The sequence below is a fragment of the Ambystoma mexicanum genome, chromosome 6q, assembly GCF_040938575.1.
Source record: "Ambystoma mexicanum isolate Mex_15411 chromosome 6q, UKY_AmexF1_1, whole genome shotgun sequence".
NCBI classification, from domain to species: domain Eukaryota; kingdom Metazoa; phylum Chordata; class Amphibia; order Caudata; family Ambystomatidae; genus Ambystoma; species Ambystoma mexicanum.
The window spans coordinates 716,792,459-716,811,302 of record NC_090937.1 but is presented as its reverse complement, the minus strand read 5'-3'; the positions used below and the strand labels follow the sequence as shown (position 1 = coordinate 716,811,302).

Below are 18,844 nucleotides of genomic sequence, written 5' to 3'. Positions count from 1 at the left end.
ATCCTTACTTCTAAATGCAAATAGTGTAGGAAATAATGTTATGCAAAAGAAAAGTGTTCAAGAAATGATATGTCGGGATATTGAAGCTGTTGGCTTCCCTTGCCCACGTTTTTGGCACGGGACAAGGTGGCACACTTAGCACAGTCTCTGGCTTCTCTAGCACGAGGATGCAGTTCAAAGTTTCAACATCATGGCCTTCTGTGGGAAAGTCTCTTTGCCATTCAAAATCTCTTATTTCAGAAAGCCTGATGCAACACGACAAACATCAAAGATCCTTACTTCTTCACATGTACACATTCTCGGGTAATTTTCTGTTCATCCCGGGTCCCCCTCTGCCGGGCTCAGACCCACTTTAACACAAAGCAAGCTTTCAATTGATTTCCCTCTGCCAGGCTCGGACCAGCTTTATCTACTTTGCCAAACTTTCTTTACTCCAAAATTCAAAGACCTTTGACAGTGCACAGGATTTTGCTCAACCCGTCCCAGTACCACTCTGATTAAGAATTACCCGCTCTCTTATCGATATAACTTTTCTCACATTTGACTTTTGCCACTTCTCAGCTGAATACCTTACAGAGACCTTTGATTGAGCACCCATGCAATGCCAGACCACTCTGACAAAGGTATTGTATCTTGCTTTGAAAGTTCAATCACACAGCAGTTAAAATACATGTGATAAAAGACGCAAGTAAAGTTTAACAATGTTTGATCCAGTGCTCGGCAAACAATGTTGCTGCTTGCAACCTTGCCTTCAACACAAACCGGTCTTGTATCCGTCTCCCCAACTCACCGGCTGTGTTGGTTTCACTGACGCTGCTTCTTTTCTTGGAGCCAAGGATGGTACCACGGTGGCTGGTGATTCTCCCTGCCTTGATTATTGACGTGGGGTCCCCGGGTATCTCCGACACACAATAAGGGATTCTTTAGCCTGGTTTCTTGGTCTTACGCTATGAAGGTAATGGTTAGCTGTCGAAAAGGTCAAGGGTATTTTCCTCCTTGCGATCCCCTTCTGTTTTGCCGTCTTTCTTCTCTTGTTAAACTGCCATCTCGGAACTGCTGTTTTCTCGTGTGCTTTGACTCGCTCAGAGTGTTCTCTCATGCTCTGCCTTTTATCCGTGTGAGGAAGCATAATAGAAGTCAGATGTGTGTGATGGTCAGTAATTGCCTGACCTCGCCTGACCATTGTATTTGTACACGCCAGGTACACGGCTCAGGTTTTAGTCCGTTTTCTCTCATAGCGGGTTGCCCGTTAGAAAATGCTTGTGTTGTAAAAGGGGGGGGGTAGAGTTCCTAGATATCTCACTTGGTAGGTGTTGTAGGGAAGGAGATATCACATCTCACCATCCATTGTCCTACTCGCACTCCCCGAAGACCCCTCACCCAGGTGAACCTCCCAAACTGGTACACCCCCAGTGTCCTGGCCACCTGGATGACTGATCCCCGGGGACTAGTGGGTGAGACACCTTCTGGTTTCCCACAGTCGGCATCACAGAGAACATGTCTGAAGGCCCGAGGGTCTGGTTGGTGATGCCTAAGCTAGACAAGGAGGCATTGGAAAGAATGACTAAATCCCAAGAAATTGAGATATTTTCTTAAAACTGTTAAGCAGTTCAGAGGCCACATAGGAAAGTGTCAGTTTGTTTGAAACTTTCTTGGATAGAACTATTGGCAAACAGCATCCCCAAGTTCAGGAGGTCCAGGTTATAGAAAGGTAGGACCCATGGTTCAATGTAGAATCTCAAAAAGAAAACTGAATCATGATTTAATGAGGTGTACACATGGCTAGTCATATTTATAGTTTCAAAATGGCATATAGAAATTGCCAAAAGACAAAAACAAATATTTCTTGAGAAACAGTGGGAGCTTTTTCAAAGGACACCAAATGGTTTTATGTTTAATAAAGTTGCAGAGACAGGAATTATGCCATCTCCTTGGACAAGTAGTCTTTGGACCACCAGCCCCCCACAGTTATAGGTCAGTTTCCTCACTGGACATTGCCAGTAAGCTATTTTCCAAATGTTTGTTGTTCAAACTGGAGGAGGGGACTTGAGTAACAATACCTTGAAGTCTTCCCAAATAGGTTTTAGGGGAGGGCTTAGTACAGTGGATCACTGCTTCACTCTGAGCACCATCATGTCGAAATACGGTAAGGTTAAGGGAGGGAGATTATTCTGTTTTTTCTCACAATTTTAGGATTTGATTGATAGAAACATAGTGTGGAGTAATTTACATTTCATTGGGGTCCCTAATGTTTTATTAAAGCAATATGCCCCGAGCGGCGGGGACATTACCGACTTGGGTAATGCCCTGGGGCCCATAATTATAGGCCTGAGCGAAGCGAGGGCCTTGACGAAGGCTTTGCTCGGGCCTATAACTATGGGCCCTGGGGCATTGCCAGAGTCGGTAATGCTCCCGCTGCGAGGGGCATATAGCTATTAGTACCCTGGCCTGCAAAAACTGCGTAACCTGGGCACTAAAAGCTTTTTTTTGTCCCGAAATGATGCAGCGTTTCCCCGCCGGGGACAAAGGCCGTGGAATTCCGACAGAGGGATTCCGAGCCTGGTAATGACTCGGGGAGGGCCAATCAGAATGGTTCTTTCATTCTGATTGCGCCCTCGCCGGGTACTAATACATCTTATCCAACTGTGATATGCAGACATCTCGGCTTCTGTCCGATATACAAGATCAAGTAAATTAAATGTTTTGTCCCCCACCAATAAAGGTGAAAAACAGGGATGTCAGTTGACCCTAATTTATTCCGTACAGACGTTGATTCTAGTACTACTCTTAGGAAACTTAAAGTACCCTCTCCGAAGGGTACATTTTATAGCATGCTTCTTTATGCTGAAGACACAGCTATTTTGGACTTAACCCCCAGCAGGTCTCCAACAGGACCTGCTAAACACAAAATACATTTTTGGGAACTATAGTTTGAAATTAAATAAATTATGGTGTTTGTGAAAATGGTGAAACCTTGTAGCTGGTTTTTAAATGAATGAATAGATGAGGAGGCAGTCTCATTTTTATTTGAGCCTACTCTTCTCAAGGAGCAGTGCTTGGGTCAATCATTTTAAGAAGACAGCTGAAAGGGCCTCATTAAATAAATATTAAAGTGTTTTTTACATTTTTATTTCACGTTTGAGGCATTCTTATTGGACACGTGCCTGGAGGTTTATAAGGCAAAGGTCTGTTCCATGATTTTTATGGCAGTGACATCAAGTGATTCAAACTGTTATGTCCTAGAGGGGTTGCAAAATAAATGATTGTGCCAGATAGCAGGTCTCCCTGCAGATACACCTGGTAGCCCCCGTATGAGCTAAATTGGGGATATTCAGTTTGAAGGTGTTGAACCAGTTAAGATTTTGTACTTCTTTTTTAAAGCACATCTGGTTTTTTTTTGCTAATTATAAAGATAAAGTGTTTTTCAGTGTAGGTGCTATTGCAGCCTTCCATGGTGAAGAAAAATACTTGTGGTAAGGTTGGTCGTAAGGCACTGTCCATTTGGATAGGGGGTGGGTTATTACTAAATTTGGTACATTAAGTCAACTGAAAATAGCTCTTAAACCAAGAGCTTCTCCGATGGCAGAGAGGCAGATGTCCAACATGTACATAGGCTAACCTCTGTAGCTTTGTATACAGACCTAGGTACACATATAAGATGGCAAGGAGAAATCTGTTAAGTAAGATCCCCAGAATGCAGAATGCTGATACTAATAGCAGGTGTAAATGTACCCACCCCCCATTAAATTAAGAAGGTGCGCAGGAGGAAGCACAGCGCAGGATTGCGAAATAGCAGTTGAACAAGATTTGGCTCATTTTCTGTTAATTTGTCTACCTGTTTTGCGTTAAGCGTGGACATCCATTGGGGCCAATTTATATAATTCATTGTAATGATTAGGATTTTATATATAGCTTGTTTGAATATGTTAAAGCTGCTTTTTCTATTCTAAGCTTGTTCTATGTGAATTTCATGTTGCTAAATGTTGCTAGCTTAAGGGAGAAATGTGATTAAATAAATATTGATTAATACTGGTCATTATATTGTAGGCTTTAAAGATCACTTCACTGGGGCTTTGGAAGTTACCTCCTCAGTTATTTTGGCATGTAATGGCAAATAATGCATTTCAAAGCCCCCGAGGCCTGTTACATTGGTGAATAAAGTGGTTGGGAATAAAAATAATACTTTTCTGAAGGACTTTAGGTCTCTTTTCTCTACCCAAATTGTTTTTTACATAAGACTTGGTGGCAAACATTGGTTAAAACTTTGAGCATTTAATGAACACTTCAAAGGGAGTGTGTGGTGTTGAGTAAGTATTTGGATTCATTCATTGATTTGATAATTTAAAAGTATTAACAGTAACTTAATTGGATTTGAATATAGGGCAAATTAACTGTGAAAAATGTGGCATGTATTTACCTTATTTGCCTTTTATTCATGTACCTGATGGACGGAGTATCAAACGATGAGCACTTTTCCACTAGGACACAATGTAATAATGAATATAGGTGGTACTAACATTTATTTTTCTGATAAATATAATGCATGCAAATTATTTAATAAAGGAAAGTTGGGTGTGGATACCACTTTTTTTGTCCATTATGCTCCCACTAGCTGTACAAAGGAACATAATATTATAATTTTCTCTGGGACAAAAACAATTATTTTACTCATGAATACCTTTGTCAGCTGGGCAAAGCATCGTTAGATGACGGGGATTTAACAAAAGCAAAACAGAAGAGGGGATGGCTGGAAGGTTTAGAAATAATCTTAACCTCTGGCATTGCTTTTGGCAACCCTCCAGACCATCGTTCTTTGCCTGCCAAGCCCTTACGAAAGGGGAAAGACTACACGTAAATCAGCCTTGCTCCCACCCCAAAAGGGGCAGTTCAACCCAAACTGCTTGGTCACATCCCTTCTGCATGAGACCACAAGCATCACCAGTCATGTTTCAGCTTAACAATGATACTGCTATAATAAGTATAGACATTTAACTAAAAATAATTTGCATGATGGCAACAAACACAAATCATGCATGTATAAAAATGTGTTTTTCTAGTTAATAATGAAACTTTGTTTTATGCTACATCCCCTTCTTGTTATCTCTGCGCTAGCATATGAAAAACTAGTGTTACTGTAGTTTCGCTGCACCTCATGTGCGTCTATGACGGGTAGCCGTTGACTCTATACTGTATATTGATGTATAAAATTAAACCAGCTGGAACCAGAGCAGGTTCATTGACCAGCATTCTCGCCCTGTCCAGGAATCCTGTCCTGGCTATATTGCTACTGAGGTCTCATCCACTCAGCACCTTCTTTTAGGCCTCCACACCATGGCCCAGAACAACTGGCGAGCAAAATTTTAAGGTGCCGTGAGCAACATGTTGCTCCCAAGCTACACGCTGGGGATCACTGCTGTAGAAGGTGGGGCTGGATAATGGCAAGCTCTGCCTCAGAGATTCCAGCCACTAATGCAGGCTGCAGCCTGGTTCTGGTGGTGTTCTCTTCCTTCCCGTCTTGGAGTCCTCAGCACCCCACCCTTCTCTGCCTCCTCTACCATTTGCAACAGTCTTGTACCTAAGGGAACACTCCTACTCTTACTCCCTCCACTGTACCTCCCTGTCCACTCTTCCAGCTCTCCCAGAATGCTCTGCCATGTCCCCTCCTCAGCTCCCTTACTAATACCTTCATCTTATGTCTTGCTGTCTTTCCTTTTCTCTTTCACCTTCTGTCTGTTTTCAACCTCCTCCTCTGCCTCCCTATTTTCAACACCTCCTGCACCTCCTTATTCTCCAACACCACCATCATCTCCTTACTCCTTACCACCTTCACCTCCTCCTTCTCTTGCCCTATGGCCTCCCCTCCCCAGCCTCCTTCCTCTGCTACACAGCCCCTTTTCCTGATTTTGCCTCCAGTGATCTCCAAAGCCACTCTTCCATTGACAGCAAACACCCACACCCTCTCTCAATGCTGCTGGTTTAAATTTGGGATCAGCTCTCTCTGCCCCCTGGGTCCTACACTGATTCACTGTCTTCAGTTGAGTATATTTAATAGTTGTCTGAATGGATTGGTGTATTACAAATTGAGGGTGGTTGTCCCACAGCCCCCTCTGCTCTGCCCCCAACTGCTCTGGGTTGTGGTGTGTGTCTTCAAGTAGACCATCTGCCAAATTGGAACGCCACTTCATGTATGCGTGATGCCGAGCTGCTACAGCATATATCCCCTCCTCGTGGTTGCTGCTGGTATTGTTTATCCGTCTTTGTGGTCCAGCGGACTGAAGGTTTTTCAGTGTGATGTAGCTTCTGTGTGCTCTCTGATTGTGATATTCATTGTTTCTGCACCTGGACCCACATTCCCCTGAGTCTGGCACTTCCAGGATCATCTTTGTAGTCAGGGTCTGGGAATGCTGCTAATTGCGTATGGAGAACTATTTGCGCCTCTTACACCAGTAGGTGTATTGTGTGAACATTTTAACTGGGAGCCTCCTTTAAAAATACAGAGCATATTCATTCTCTCTGTGACATGCCCCTCCCATACAAATAGTCTAACTGAGCGTTCAACAAGTATTCATTCAAGGCATGTTGAACATCACCATTAGTCCCATTGAAATTGTCAAACAAGTTGAGCGCTCAGAGTTGAGCACTTTCACTAAACTAATGCTGAAACCCTCCATTTGTTACATTGAGGGCCTGTTGAAGTGTAGTTGAGCTTTGATTGAGCACTTACAAGGATTGCATGGTGTTGAGCAATGTAATTTGCATGCGATCATCTCAACCATTGCTCAATTTCAGTACAGTAGAGCAGTAGTTGAAAGCTCCTGGTTGAGCGCTCTATTGATTTCTTTGGTCGGGCCAATTGACTGGGAAATGGCGGGGTAGGCCAAGGGATCCTCCCTACATTGCCCCCGGGCCTAGAATTGCACCGCTGTAAGCGACACTTGCCCCCCCCTATAGCCTTTCCACCTTTTGCCTCAAGAGTCACGCAGGGGGTTTCAACACATGAGCCTCAAGAAAAAAGCATTTGCCATGTCTATTCACTTGTACCTGAACTCCCAGCTGCACAGCGAACACGCAAACTTCCCATGTCTGCAAAAGGGCCTGGGTACCCGAACATAATAGCCAAAAACAAATAATAAAGATGATGCAAGGCAAGCAGGACAAGTTTTCCTCAAGAAGCAAACCATACCTGTTTGGTAACCAGTGAAACTAATGCTATAAAGAAAGCGAGTCATTTTAAGATAGTGTATTTACATCATTTTCCTTTAATAATGTTTTATTATTTATTTTTTATGTAGCACCACTTGCCCGTGGGCCTCAGGGCACATACGGAACAGTAAAAGACAAACAAAATGGGAAGGCAAAATAGTGAGTCAGGACCGGAGAGGCTGTGGAATCACGTATTCATCGGTGTGGTTTGTGGTTAAACAGGGAGGTTTTCATAGCTCTTTTAAATTCTGTAAGGAATTAGGAGGCTCTCAGCGCTAGAGGAAGTGCACTCCATTCTTTAGCTGCCAGCACGTCAAACTGGCTCCTTCATATTTTGCCAGCTTGAACCGTGGCTGTCTAAATATATGGCTGGTTAGAACGCAAATGCCGGCTCGGGTGATTACCGGTCAGGCAGTCTGAGAGATATCGGGGGCAGTGGCGGTCCAGCATTTGTAGGAAAGTGATAAAAGCTTGGGAGAGATTCTGTGCCTGACAAGAATCCAGTTTAATGCCCTCCTAGAAGATGTTATGTGTTCACGTTTAGATAAACCATAAACCGCTCATACAGCGCTGTTCTGGGTGGTTGGAAGGGAATGGAGATTAGCTTGGGAAGTCCTGATGAGAAGGCTATTGCAATAGTCGAGTCTGGTATTTACTAGGGCTGTGGCCAAAAGCGATCTATTGCTGATGGAGATAAAGGGCCTGACTTCATCGCTAATATTATAGACATTTGCTATACTGTTCCCTTGCGAACCATATTTTGGACACGTGATGTAATGTTTTAGGTCCTGGGGATTACATGCAGAATTCTGGACCTGCACCTGCAGATTCCAACCAGACATGGCCAGGTGACCCTCCCTGTCCGGAAACGTGACCGAATTGCTGAAGGTGCCCCACTCTTAGCCTGGTACACACCAAGGCCCTTGTGCAGTGTGGGCCGGAAACAGAGTATTTGTCACCTGGGCCTGCTTGCAGTTGGTGCCTGCCGGAGGCATAACCGATCCTGTCGGGATCAGGTGTGTCTGGGCGCTGCAGGGAGCCCGGCCATGGCTATGCATGGTGCCATTGTGTGGCTGTTTGGACGGGAGACGCGGATCGACTTTGGGGTGCTACCAGCTTGGGCCCTGGTGGGGGAGCACGGTGGAGCTTGGACTTCCTGTCCGATTGCACACTAAGAGCCGGGAGGGATCGTCATAACCCTCAAGGAGGAGTTTAGCTTGAGCCCAGCTCATCCCCGCAGCGGCGGGGTGCGGCCTGGACTGCTGAAGAGGCACTGCGGCAGTGGAGCACATTGTGAGGTTACGGGGGAGCGGACGGGGGGGGGGGGAGCGGACGGCCCTGCAGCTGGCTTGAGACTGGACCTGCAGAGACTTACACGGAGCCTGCCATTGCGCTGATCCTCTGGCAGAGGTGCCTGGTAACACGAATTGCTGAGCCCAGACACACTTGCATCTGGAGAGCTAAAGGGCCTGCCAGCGGGATTTATTTACAGAACGATTTTTTGACTTACCCCATTGTCTGGACATTGACCTTTGAAAATGATAACTTTATTTTATCACCAGTATTTTGTGTTTTTGATATTTTTGAAAGAATTAAATCACATATGGCTCCCCCGAGCTTACTGTTGACCAACGGTGCGGAGACACCCGCTGCCCAAAAAAGTCCCACACGTACGGCCTAAATAAGTCCTTGCCCCTTCACCGTGGAGCCAGTGGCTTTGGCAGTCTCTCCCCTAGGCCCCTCCAGCCCTGTAGGTAAAACACTGCATGGAATCTAGTTGCACCAGTGCGTCCCTTCAATGGCATGGAAAAAGTTCCCTTAGCACGGCCCTAACTTTTCAACTCTTCTTTTCAGGGGCAGGTGAGATACAGTAAGCTGCTCAGATTCCCAGAGTGACTTACTGAGCTGGCAGAAGGACAGATGGAGCAGACGCAGACTCCAAGGAAGAAACATGCCTTTTTATCAGGTGTGAATGCACGCACAAGGCTGCTCTCCATTTGCACCTCAAAAGCAATCGTACAAAGCCTCTAAAAGTCTATTGTTTGCTGATTCTCGTTTACATTCTGTCGGTCCAGTGACGCCACCCACTCATCCTTCAACTGAATAGTTTTTGCTCTCCCCAAAGTCACCGTGTTTATTGATTGGATATCTGTTGACTGCGAGCGAAGGCCCAAAGACAATCAATGCGGCCGCACTTTTATTTCTGCTCCTATTGTGCAGATTGACTGAAGATGGCCTGCGCGCTCCAGCTGAATACATACTTTAGTGCTTTACGAAAAAGAACAACTCCAAATAACGAAATAAGACTTTTTCAGAAACTTTATGATATATAAAACGGATATAAGGAGTTTCTGTTTTTCTAGGTGAATGTATATGCCGCAATATTTCACAATTTAAACACATGACTTTAAATAAGGAAATCAGAGTAAATGTCTGCCTCATAATCTTTAGATTTCCTAAATAGGAATAGTCCTATGTACACTGTATACCAATGATATGTAAACTTATAATATAAAAAAAAACTGTGGAAATCGAAACAGGACAAGTCACTGCTTTTTCCCATTGGCTGATGGAGTAATCCAATTGTACTCGGCTTGGACTAGCACAAAGCTGTTCTCCCGGACCTTTCGGAACTCCATCATCTCCCCACTTTCCCTCACTGTTATGACATTGGTTTCTGGTTCGCTGAAGGACACCTCGGTTCTCTTGTGGCAGTACTGGGCATGGATGCACCGCAGGCCAGCAGCCAGTGCCATGCCAAGAGCTGCTGAACAGCCAAGAAGTATTCCCAACTGAGCGGCAGCCAGATGCATCCCTCTGCGGGAATTTTCTCCGCCCTTCGCGGGCACAGCCGGCTCGCGCACCGGCTTGGTCATCCAGGGCGGTGTGTGACCGGCTTCTCCCCCAGCCTCCTGACCTGGTTCAGCTTGCTCTGACTGCTGAAGGAAGTCTGCTGAGATCTTCTTGGTGACTGGCTGTCCCTCAACCCTCTCCTTTGTAGATGGTTGGGTGAATCGTACAGACTCATTATGCTTGTGCGAAAGCTGCAGTGACTTTCCAGTAGGTGGAGGCCAGGAAGTGTCTCCAAGCAGAGAGGAAGGCGGAAGTCCATTGTTAGTATCAGAAATCGTCACAGCAGTGTTGGCGGCTTCAGAAAACACCTTATAAAAAGACAATAAAGGAGAAAACAACCATGTTATGAAGACCCCAATCTTCCAACCATCCGCAAATTAATATGACTATTACTGGCAACACAAACTAACTTGAAAAAACGATGTTGACCATTAGTAAAACATCACACAAGAAGTTGTCCTGCTGTTTACAGGTTGTCTGGTGATCATTTGTGTAAGGATGAATGCTGTGGCCGCATGTTATCCATTCAAACATATGGACTATGAGCGATAATAATTTCATGCTTGAAGCATTCTCACTCATGCACCCTTGTTTCCATATTTTGGTCATACTCCGTAAAGGTCTACCATCATGGGAGGGATCAGACGGATAGGCCAATGGCTATTCTCCTCTGGGAAGACACACAGATCTAAACTCCTGAGCGGGTCAGAGCCCAGAGAGGCACAAAGATCTAAACTCCTGAGCGGGTCAGAGCCCAGAGAGGCACAAAGATCTAAACTCCTGAGTGAGCCAGAGCCCAGAGAGGCATATAGATCTAAACTTCTGATTGGGCCAGAGCCCAAGGTTCCACTTGAATCTAAACTCCTGAGTGGGGCACGGCCCAGAGAGAAGGCACATAGATTTGAACCATACATGCCAACCTTCTGAAGCACCTGGGAGGGAGATTTCGTAACGGAGAGCAGGACAATGCATTTTCCAATAGGCTTGGATTGGGGCTAGAATTATTTTAGGTGGGAAAAGGGAAAAAATAACAATATTGAGTTTCCAGCCTATAATCGGGAGTGTTGACATGTATGCTGAACTCCTGAGTGGGTCGCAGCGCAGAGGGGAAGACATAAATCTGCAATCTTGAGTCGGTCACAACCAAGAGAGGCACATAGATCTAAATTCCTGAGTGGGCCAGAGCCCAGGGAGGTGCATTAATCTAAATGCTTGAGTGGGAGACAACCCAGAGATGCATTTGGATCAAAACTCGTGAGTGGGTCACAGCCCAGAGTGGTACTTGGATCTAAACTCCTGAGTGGGTCGCAACCCAGAGAGGCATTTGGATCCAAACTCCTGAGTGGGTCACAGCCCAGAGAGGAGGCACTTATATCTGAGCCATACATGGCAACCGTTTGAAGCACCTGGGAAGGAGATTCTGTAATGGAAAGCAGGAGAAATGAATTTTCCTATAGGCTTGTATTGGGGTTAGAATTATTTTAGGGGGGATAACAATGTTTTTTATTGAAGAAATCGTGAGTGTCCTGTCTAAATCGGGAGGGTAAGCATGTATGCTGTCCTCCTGAGTAGGCTGCAGCCCAAAGGGGAAGACAAAGACCTGAACTCTTGAGTGGGTCACAGGCCAGAGAGACACATACATCTAAACCCCTGAGTAAGTCTCCACCCAGCGAGCAAACTATTTTAGCTTTTGTTCATTCTCAGCCAAAATGTTCACATATGTTTGGCTAATTTTAAATTCCTTTTGTTCCCACTCTAAGTGAGTAGGGGGATACATAGATGGGCCACTTGCTCTCTGTGCCTGGCAGGGCATCTGCACCTCAGCAGACATCGCGGATGGCAGCCTAGGAGGCAGAAACACACGTTTGGGATTTCTGTTGGTGCTCTTGCTGATATGATAGGGGCAAAGGGGATTTGACTACTGATATGCAAATGAATATTCTCTGGTGTGGCACATAGAGTTCCACACATTTGAGGTGCTACTGATTGAGGTGAGCCTATTGAATATGCTAATTTAACTTCTGTTTGTTTTCATCAGAAGATTCCCCATCTTGTTTGTCTATTCTAGTCATACACCGAGATGATAATGATTTGTTATTTATATAGTGTTTTCGCAAAAGCGTTGCACGTAGAACATTTACATAGAATGGATGGATGAATAGATGGATGGATGAAAAACAAAAGGACAAACTTGAAATAGCTCAACATATAGAATCATTTATTTCCCAAAAGTGAGTAAGGAAGGCATGGTATAAAAAAGTGAAGACAGACACAAATTATCACAGTTCAAGGGTGTTTATTGAACTTCAATGGGTTGATTGAATGCCTATCTGACCCTTCATCTAAGGATGGGAGCAAGCTACGACCATCAAATAATAATAATGCAGTCCTAGTGGAGTCAAAATAAAGGGGCATATACTAATAAACCTACTGTCAATCCTTACTTCTAAATACAAATGATGTGGGATAACAATGTATGCATATGCAAACCGAAAAGTGTCCAAGTCACTATATGTCAGAATAGTTGAGAAGTTGGCTTCCCTTCCCCAAGTTTTCAGCATGGGACAAGGCAGCACTCTCAAAGCTTCGCATACACCCTGGCTTCTCTGCCACGAAGATATAGTCCAAAGCATAGGTGTCAGGGCCTTCTGTGCCAAAGTCTCTTTCCAAATAAATGTCTCTTATTGCAGCGGGCCTGACGTAACAAAACAAGCACCAAAGTTCCAGCACCAAAATTCCTTTCTTATCAGGATTTTCAAATTCACAAGTTCACCATGGGTCTCCCTCCTTCAGACTCGAACCCCCTTTTAACACAATTTTCACAATTGGTCTCCCTCGTTCGGGCTCAGACCCCTTAAACACAATGTTGACAACTGGTCTCCCCGTTTTGTGCTTAAACACAATGTTGACAATTGTTCTACTGGCTCGGACCCCTTAAACACAAGGTTCAAAATTGGTCTCCCTCGTTCAGGCTTGGACACCTTTGTATCAAAAATCAAAGACTGTCGATGGGTTTTGCTGAAACCATCGCAGGACCACTTCGATACACTTCATTTCTCATTCTCATGTCTTATTTTCGCTTCTGCTACTTCTTGGCTGGATACCTCACAGAGACCTTTGATTGAGCACACTTGTGGTGCCGGACGACTCTGTTACTGGTATTGTACCTTTCTCCGTTAAAGTTAAAACATCTGTCAGCAATTAAGCTTTCCTCACGTCTTTCATCATACGTATTATTAATATTCATTCTTGTGCTCTTTATACAATGTTGCTGCTTGCAACCTTGACTTGAACACAGACCGGTCTTGCATCAGTCTTCCCAACTCACCAGCTGTGTTGATCTCTCTGGCGCTGCTTTGATCCTGGAGCCAAGGATGTTACCACAGTGGCTGCTGCTCCTCCCAACTTAGTCAGCCATGCAGGAGGCCCCGGGTATCCCCAACATACAATGCAGGATTCTTCAGTCTGGTTTCCTGGGCTTACGCTTTTTAATCTGAAGGATTCTGGAAAGCAACAGTTTCTTGCCGGAAAGTTAAAGGGTATTTCCCTCCTTGTGCACCCTTTTTGGTTTGCCGTCTTTCTCCCCTCATTCTGCTGCCGGCTGGAAAACTCTGTTCTTTCGTTTGCTTTGCCTCGCTCAGAGTGTGCTCTCATGCTACACCTTTTATCCGTGTGGGGAAGTTTAATAGACGTCCGGTGTGAGTGGTTACCAGTAATTGCCTGACCATGTATGACGATAGTAGTGGGACATGTCAGGTACAATGCTCGGGTGTGAGTCTGTTTTCTCCCAAATATCCTAGGATGGGGTAAAGGTGTTACAGGGAGGGTGGTACCGTGTCTCGCCATCAGGTGTCCCACTTCCACTCCCCGAAGGCCCCTCACCGAGGTGATCCTCCCACAATGGTTCTCCCCAGGGTCTGGATTCAAAGGCAATGGCTGTTCTCTGGCCACCTGAGAGAGAGACCCCCGGGGGCTTGCGGGCGAGACACCTTCTGGTTTCTTACAGGTGTCTCAACGGTTGTTTACAAAAAGGCCAGATATCTGGAGTGTTAACACAAACACAGAACATAAGAGAAAGAGAGAACATGTGGTGCTTTGGTGTATCTTATATTTAATGTGGTTAGTTTATGTGGTTTATACATAACCAATTCTATCACTTGCTGCCGGAATAGACCTGAACATTCTGACTTCTATGCAGTGCACCAGATAAGAGTTTGAGGTGGGAGTATTTTACTCCCTATTTTTAAACTTTGAAAAGGAGAAACTATTTGTTTTTTCCTTCGCAAATGATTAAAATCTGATGTGGCATCCAGCCGACACATGCACAAAGTTAACACTGTATGAAAACCCTTATCATGAGGCAGCGGTCCACATCAGGACATAAAAAAGTAGGTTTCTCTTATAATTAATAGATACTGCACAGTGTGCAGCAGAGGAATCTCCCTCTCACAAATGAGTAGTAACACTGAGCTTTCATTGCATGTAAAGAAAAGGTACAATGACAGCATAAACTGTTTTACACATTGAACAGGCAGAACAGGTCAGCTTGAGTAGGAGCCACTCAGGCGTCCCTCAGACCAACAGCAAAGGCAACTCTGGGAACAACAATACAAGCATTATGATATGATATATGTAATTTATAATGTGCATGTACACAAGTGTTTCTATGCATGACAAGACAAGGGAGAGGGGACAAGACAAACGATCTTACTAGGCTTTGTGTCATTCAGATTGTGCAAGTGCGGCAGCCAAAAGTGCAGGGGGAAGGGAGAGAGGGGAGTGCTAGGAAAAGGGAAGGGGGAAGTGCAATCAGGGCAGCATTGCTCTTAGTAAGTGCAGTCAAGGCAGAGCGGCTCTGGGTAAGTGCAAAGAGGCAGGGTACTGTAGAGGTAACAGTTACATCCTCTAAGTGTGCGGTAGGCCTGGAGGCAGTGCAGTGGAGACTGATCGAGGAGGAGCCTGGTATCCAGTGAGAATGAGGGTAGCCAAGCAAGCAGTCGGCACAGCAGACAGGTAGGTCAGCAGGAGAGGGAGAAAGAGAAAGCAGTGGTGAAAGGGAAGGTCTTGAGCTGCTACCAGAACTTCAGGTGGTCCGGCTGAGATTTGAAAGGCCAGTGCCTTGCAGATTTTAAAGAGTTTGGCAAAGTTAGAGGTCGCAGAGATGCAGGCTTGGATGTGGACTTTCTTCTTGGACTGGACAGAGAGTCTGTATTGCCTTTGGAGGAGGCAGAAGGCCAGTTTGTCAGAGGATGCGCCCGAAGCCCTCCACTTCCGCTCAACCACACTGAACTTGCGTTTCAGGATGGCGAGGTCGGAGTCATACAAGAGTTGCAATTGGAGGTAGGCTTCAGACAGATTCTCATGACAGGGGCAAGGATGTTCCGAGTGTTGGAGATAGAAAGATGTAGGTTAGAGAGGGCTGTGTCAGAGTGTGAGTCAGCAGGAGGAGCAGAGAAAGAAGAGGCAAAGGCATCCACTAACACACACTTCATGGGCCGAATGACCGAGAAAGTAAGTGGCAGTGCTGGGGTGGGCTTTGCCTGAGGGACAGAGAGTTTCAGGTGGGAGGAAAGCAGAAAAGTGGCGAGAGGGTTAGAGAGGGGGATGTCTGAGGAGATGAGAACATACAAGGTGTGTCTGGCAGAGTGTGCAGGCCCAGAGGGTAGAATGGAGAGAGAGAGTGTTGCAGAGGTTGCAGAAGAGGCCAGATGAGGGATTAGAAGCATCCAGGTGCATGTTGAGGTCTCAGAGGAGGAGAAGGTGAGAGGTGGAGGCGTAGGAGGAGGAGGAGTAAACCTGCGTAGGAATGACAGAAGCAGGGACTCACTCCGGAAAGATCAGGGCCACTCCACCTCTGGGCCGGTGGGTTCATCAAGTAGAACTGGTGGAGTAGTTCAGTGCAAGTTAAAGCACATATACAAGATACTCAAACAGAGAACAGATAAGGAATTGGTCTCCACAGTAGTCTCACAAAGAACAGGTGGGGCATAGACTCCAGGAGTATGCACTCCCCATCTAATATTGAAAAGGTGTGCATGGGCCTCAGTAGATCATTCTGTCCTCACATGGAACAGGAATGACATTGGTCTCAATAGCACAAAATTACCACAGATAAGTCATAAATCACAGCAGTAGTTCAACGTGCATAGAGAAGGAACTGCATGGAATGGAGCATTGCAAGCTCCCCACACTGAACAGGTGAACGAAGAGCCTCAGCAATCCAAGTTACACTATTATAGAACGAGAACAGCATAGGCCTCAGCAGTCCAAATTCCATCACAAAGAACCTTCCCAGCAGCTACTAAGCGATTCAAGCTCCCCTCAGATAGAATAGGAATAGCATACTAGCATTGGGAGCACCACCCATATGGTACAGGAACAGCCTATTGCCTCTGCAGCGCATGCTCCTCACAGATAGAACTAATATAGCATTGATAGCGACTAGTTCAAATACGAAAGCTGACCCGGCTTCTGGAATCAGAAAAACTCCACATAGCCGAAATTTAGTAAACCGGAATGAATAAGAATTCAACCATTGAACAACAAATAATTTGTGCTCCAATTCCCAGCCAATCTACAGCTGGTTCACTTCCTAAAAAGTGTTGCAAAAGGAGATGTTCAAATTATCCGCTAAATCCCTCATTACATATTTCATTTTTTGTCTCCAAAGATCTGCACGTTTGATTTCTTCTCTTCTGAATATATTTAAAACAAACCTGGGCAATCACAAAGTAATGGTTTTTGAGGGTTAATAGCAGAATTGTCTTTTGAAGAGTAATGAAAGTCCCCATTTCCTGGAACTAGTACTGCTTAATGTTATGCCAGGGTGGTGATACGATAGTGCAAAGAAGCAAGTGCTCAGTGCTAAAATCTAGATCTAATCTCATGGTGAAATGTTGGCTGAGGCTGACTGAGTTAGTTTTACATCCTTCAGAGGTCAGTAATCTATCGACTGAGGTAATAATAATCACAGTGCTTAGAAGTTGGAGGAAACATGCATGAAGCACTATTTAAAATGTGAAATCCCTATTTGGATTACCACTACAGGAATGTTTTAATGAGTTTCTATTTCATTTGCAAATGCAACCATTTCATTGTTGTTTTGTAGCAGTGCTGGCAATGGGTGGAGAGTTAGGTTTTAAATGTTTAAGTGTAGTGCTGAAGATTTGGAAGAGGCTGTGACCTCTGTGATTGGTGTCTTCATAATCATTCACCTTTGAGTGAGATCCTTCCTTCTGCTGACCATTTATAATACCATTTACCACACTGACCTACAAATGAAGGTTTTAAAATATGGATGTTTAAACTAGACATTGTATATTCATCCATGCACCAGATAAAGTGTTGAGGTGGGAGTATTATACACACTTTTCTAAATATTAGAATGTACATTAAATTGTAAGAGTAAAATGATTTGTCTCCACAAGAGTGTAGGAAGTATGCAACAGACAAAACATGACTGTACTTAAAAATGATTAGAACACATTATACTCAAAACAGTTGTTAAGCAAGGATGTCATGCTTCAAACAATGCATTATATTTGTGGAAAACATTTTCCTATACATTAATGTGTATGAAGACACCACATAGATGCATATTCATGATACATGCACACAACACAGGAACTCTGAACAATACTGTTGTGCAATGCCAGCAAGCATTCACTGAAAAAACATAATTTGTTTGTCAAAAGGATACTTCCCAGTTGTAAAGTGTTCCTTCCTTTTACTTCCAAGTTCCTAGCATGTTAGGAACATAAATATGCATGCATTATGCATCTCTCCATGAGCATCTACAGACACGAAACATAGCAGAAGTTGTACAGAAAGAATCCATTCCTTATCTCACTGAATGTGGTTTCTGACAGACTCGGAGAAACATATCTGTTTTCAGGCCGCTCATTCATGGCCTGTAATTTTATCCGTGCAGATAGGAATCAAATGACCTGTGTTGGTTTCTGTCAAGTCACCTTCCCTTTGTACTGCCGTCTGGGTTTCAACTGGTGAGTAAATGGTACACATTGAAAGATAAAAGGTGTCGTATTTGCAAGATTTTAATGCGTAAAAAGGCCTAGTACGACACTTATCAGGAAGCTTGATTCTATGTTTCTATGTTTTTTTAGCATGAAGGCCAATGCGGCTGACAGTAACTGATGTTAGTCAGCTTATATAACAATGTGCTTGTGTAACCAAACATGACAAATGGTCACACAGCTTCTCTTCATCTGGCTTGCAATTTTCTATTATTGCCATTAACCTGGGGAAAATCTCTTACATGCGATTTGAAGAGAGACACAGATATTTATGATGAGAGTTCCCTGTAATTTGCAAATATGTGCACCCTAATCAAAGTGCTTGAATCTCTGGTGGACATTCCAGAACTGGGGCAGAGATTTGGTTGTAAAAGGTCCTAACTTGACTTCTAGGTAGCGGGTGAAAAGAAAGGATACCTTGCAACTCACATGATTTTGACAGGTGTCACCCATCGTGGAATCACTTTACCCACCCACCAACCCTGCCCATATGCTTCAATAGGCTCTCACCCGCCAAAACAACATCTGTTTTTACCCATCCTGGGGAGTGAAAAGGTTTAAAGGTATGTGAAAGGTACTCGGGGTATGAGCATTCAGTTTGAAGAGTGGCAGAAATAAGCAAGCCATATCTTACATTCCCTGGAACTAAAATATTTTCATTTGAGCCTGAGATCCTACATACAATGGAGTGGATTCCCAGAAATCTGAGATTCCATGCAATCTGAGACTGCAGAATAAATGAGAATTTTGTTAAA

General features: G+C 44.5%; 1 protein-coding gene across 1 annotated transcript in view; it reads right to left on the bottom strand.

The window, feature by feature from the left end:
• Nucleotides 1–9,509: 9,509 nt before the first annotated feature.
• REELD1 (reeler domain containing 1) overlaps nt 9,510–18,844 on the bottom strand; it is a 258,348-nt gene continuing 249,013 nt past the window's right edge. Inside the window, exon 7 of the mRNA XM_069631236.1 lies at nt 9,510–10,364. Within this exon, the coding sequence (XP_069487337.1) occupies nt 9,750–10,364 (615 nt within the window). The 3' untranslated portion in view covers nt 9,510–9,749. The remainder of the gene's footprint in view (nt 10,365–18,844) is intronic.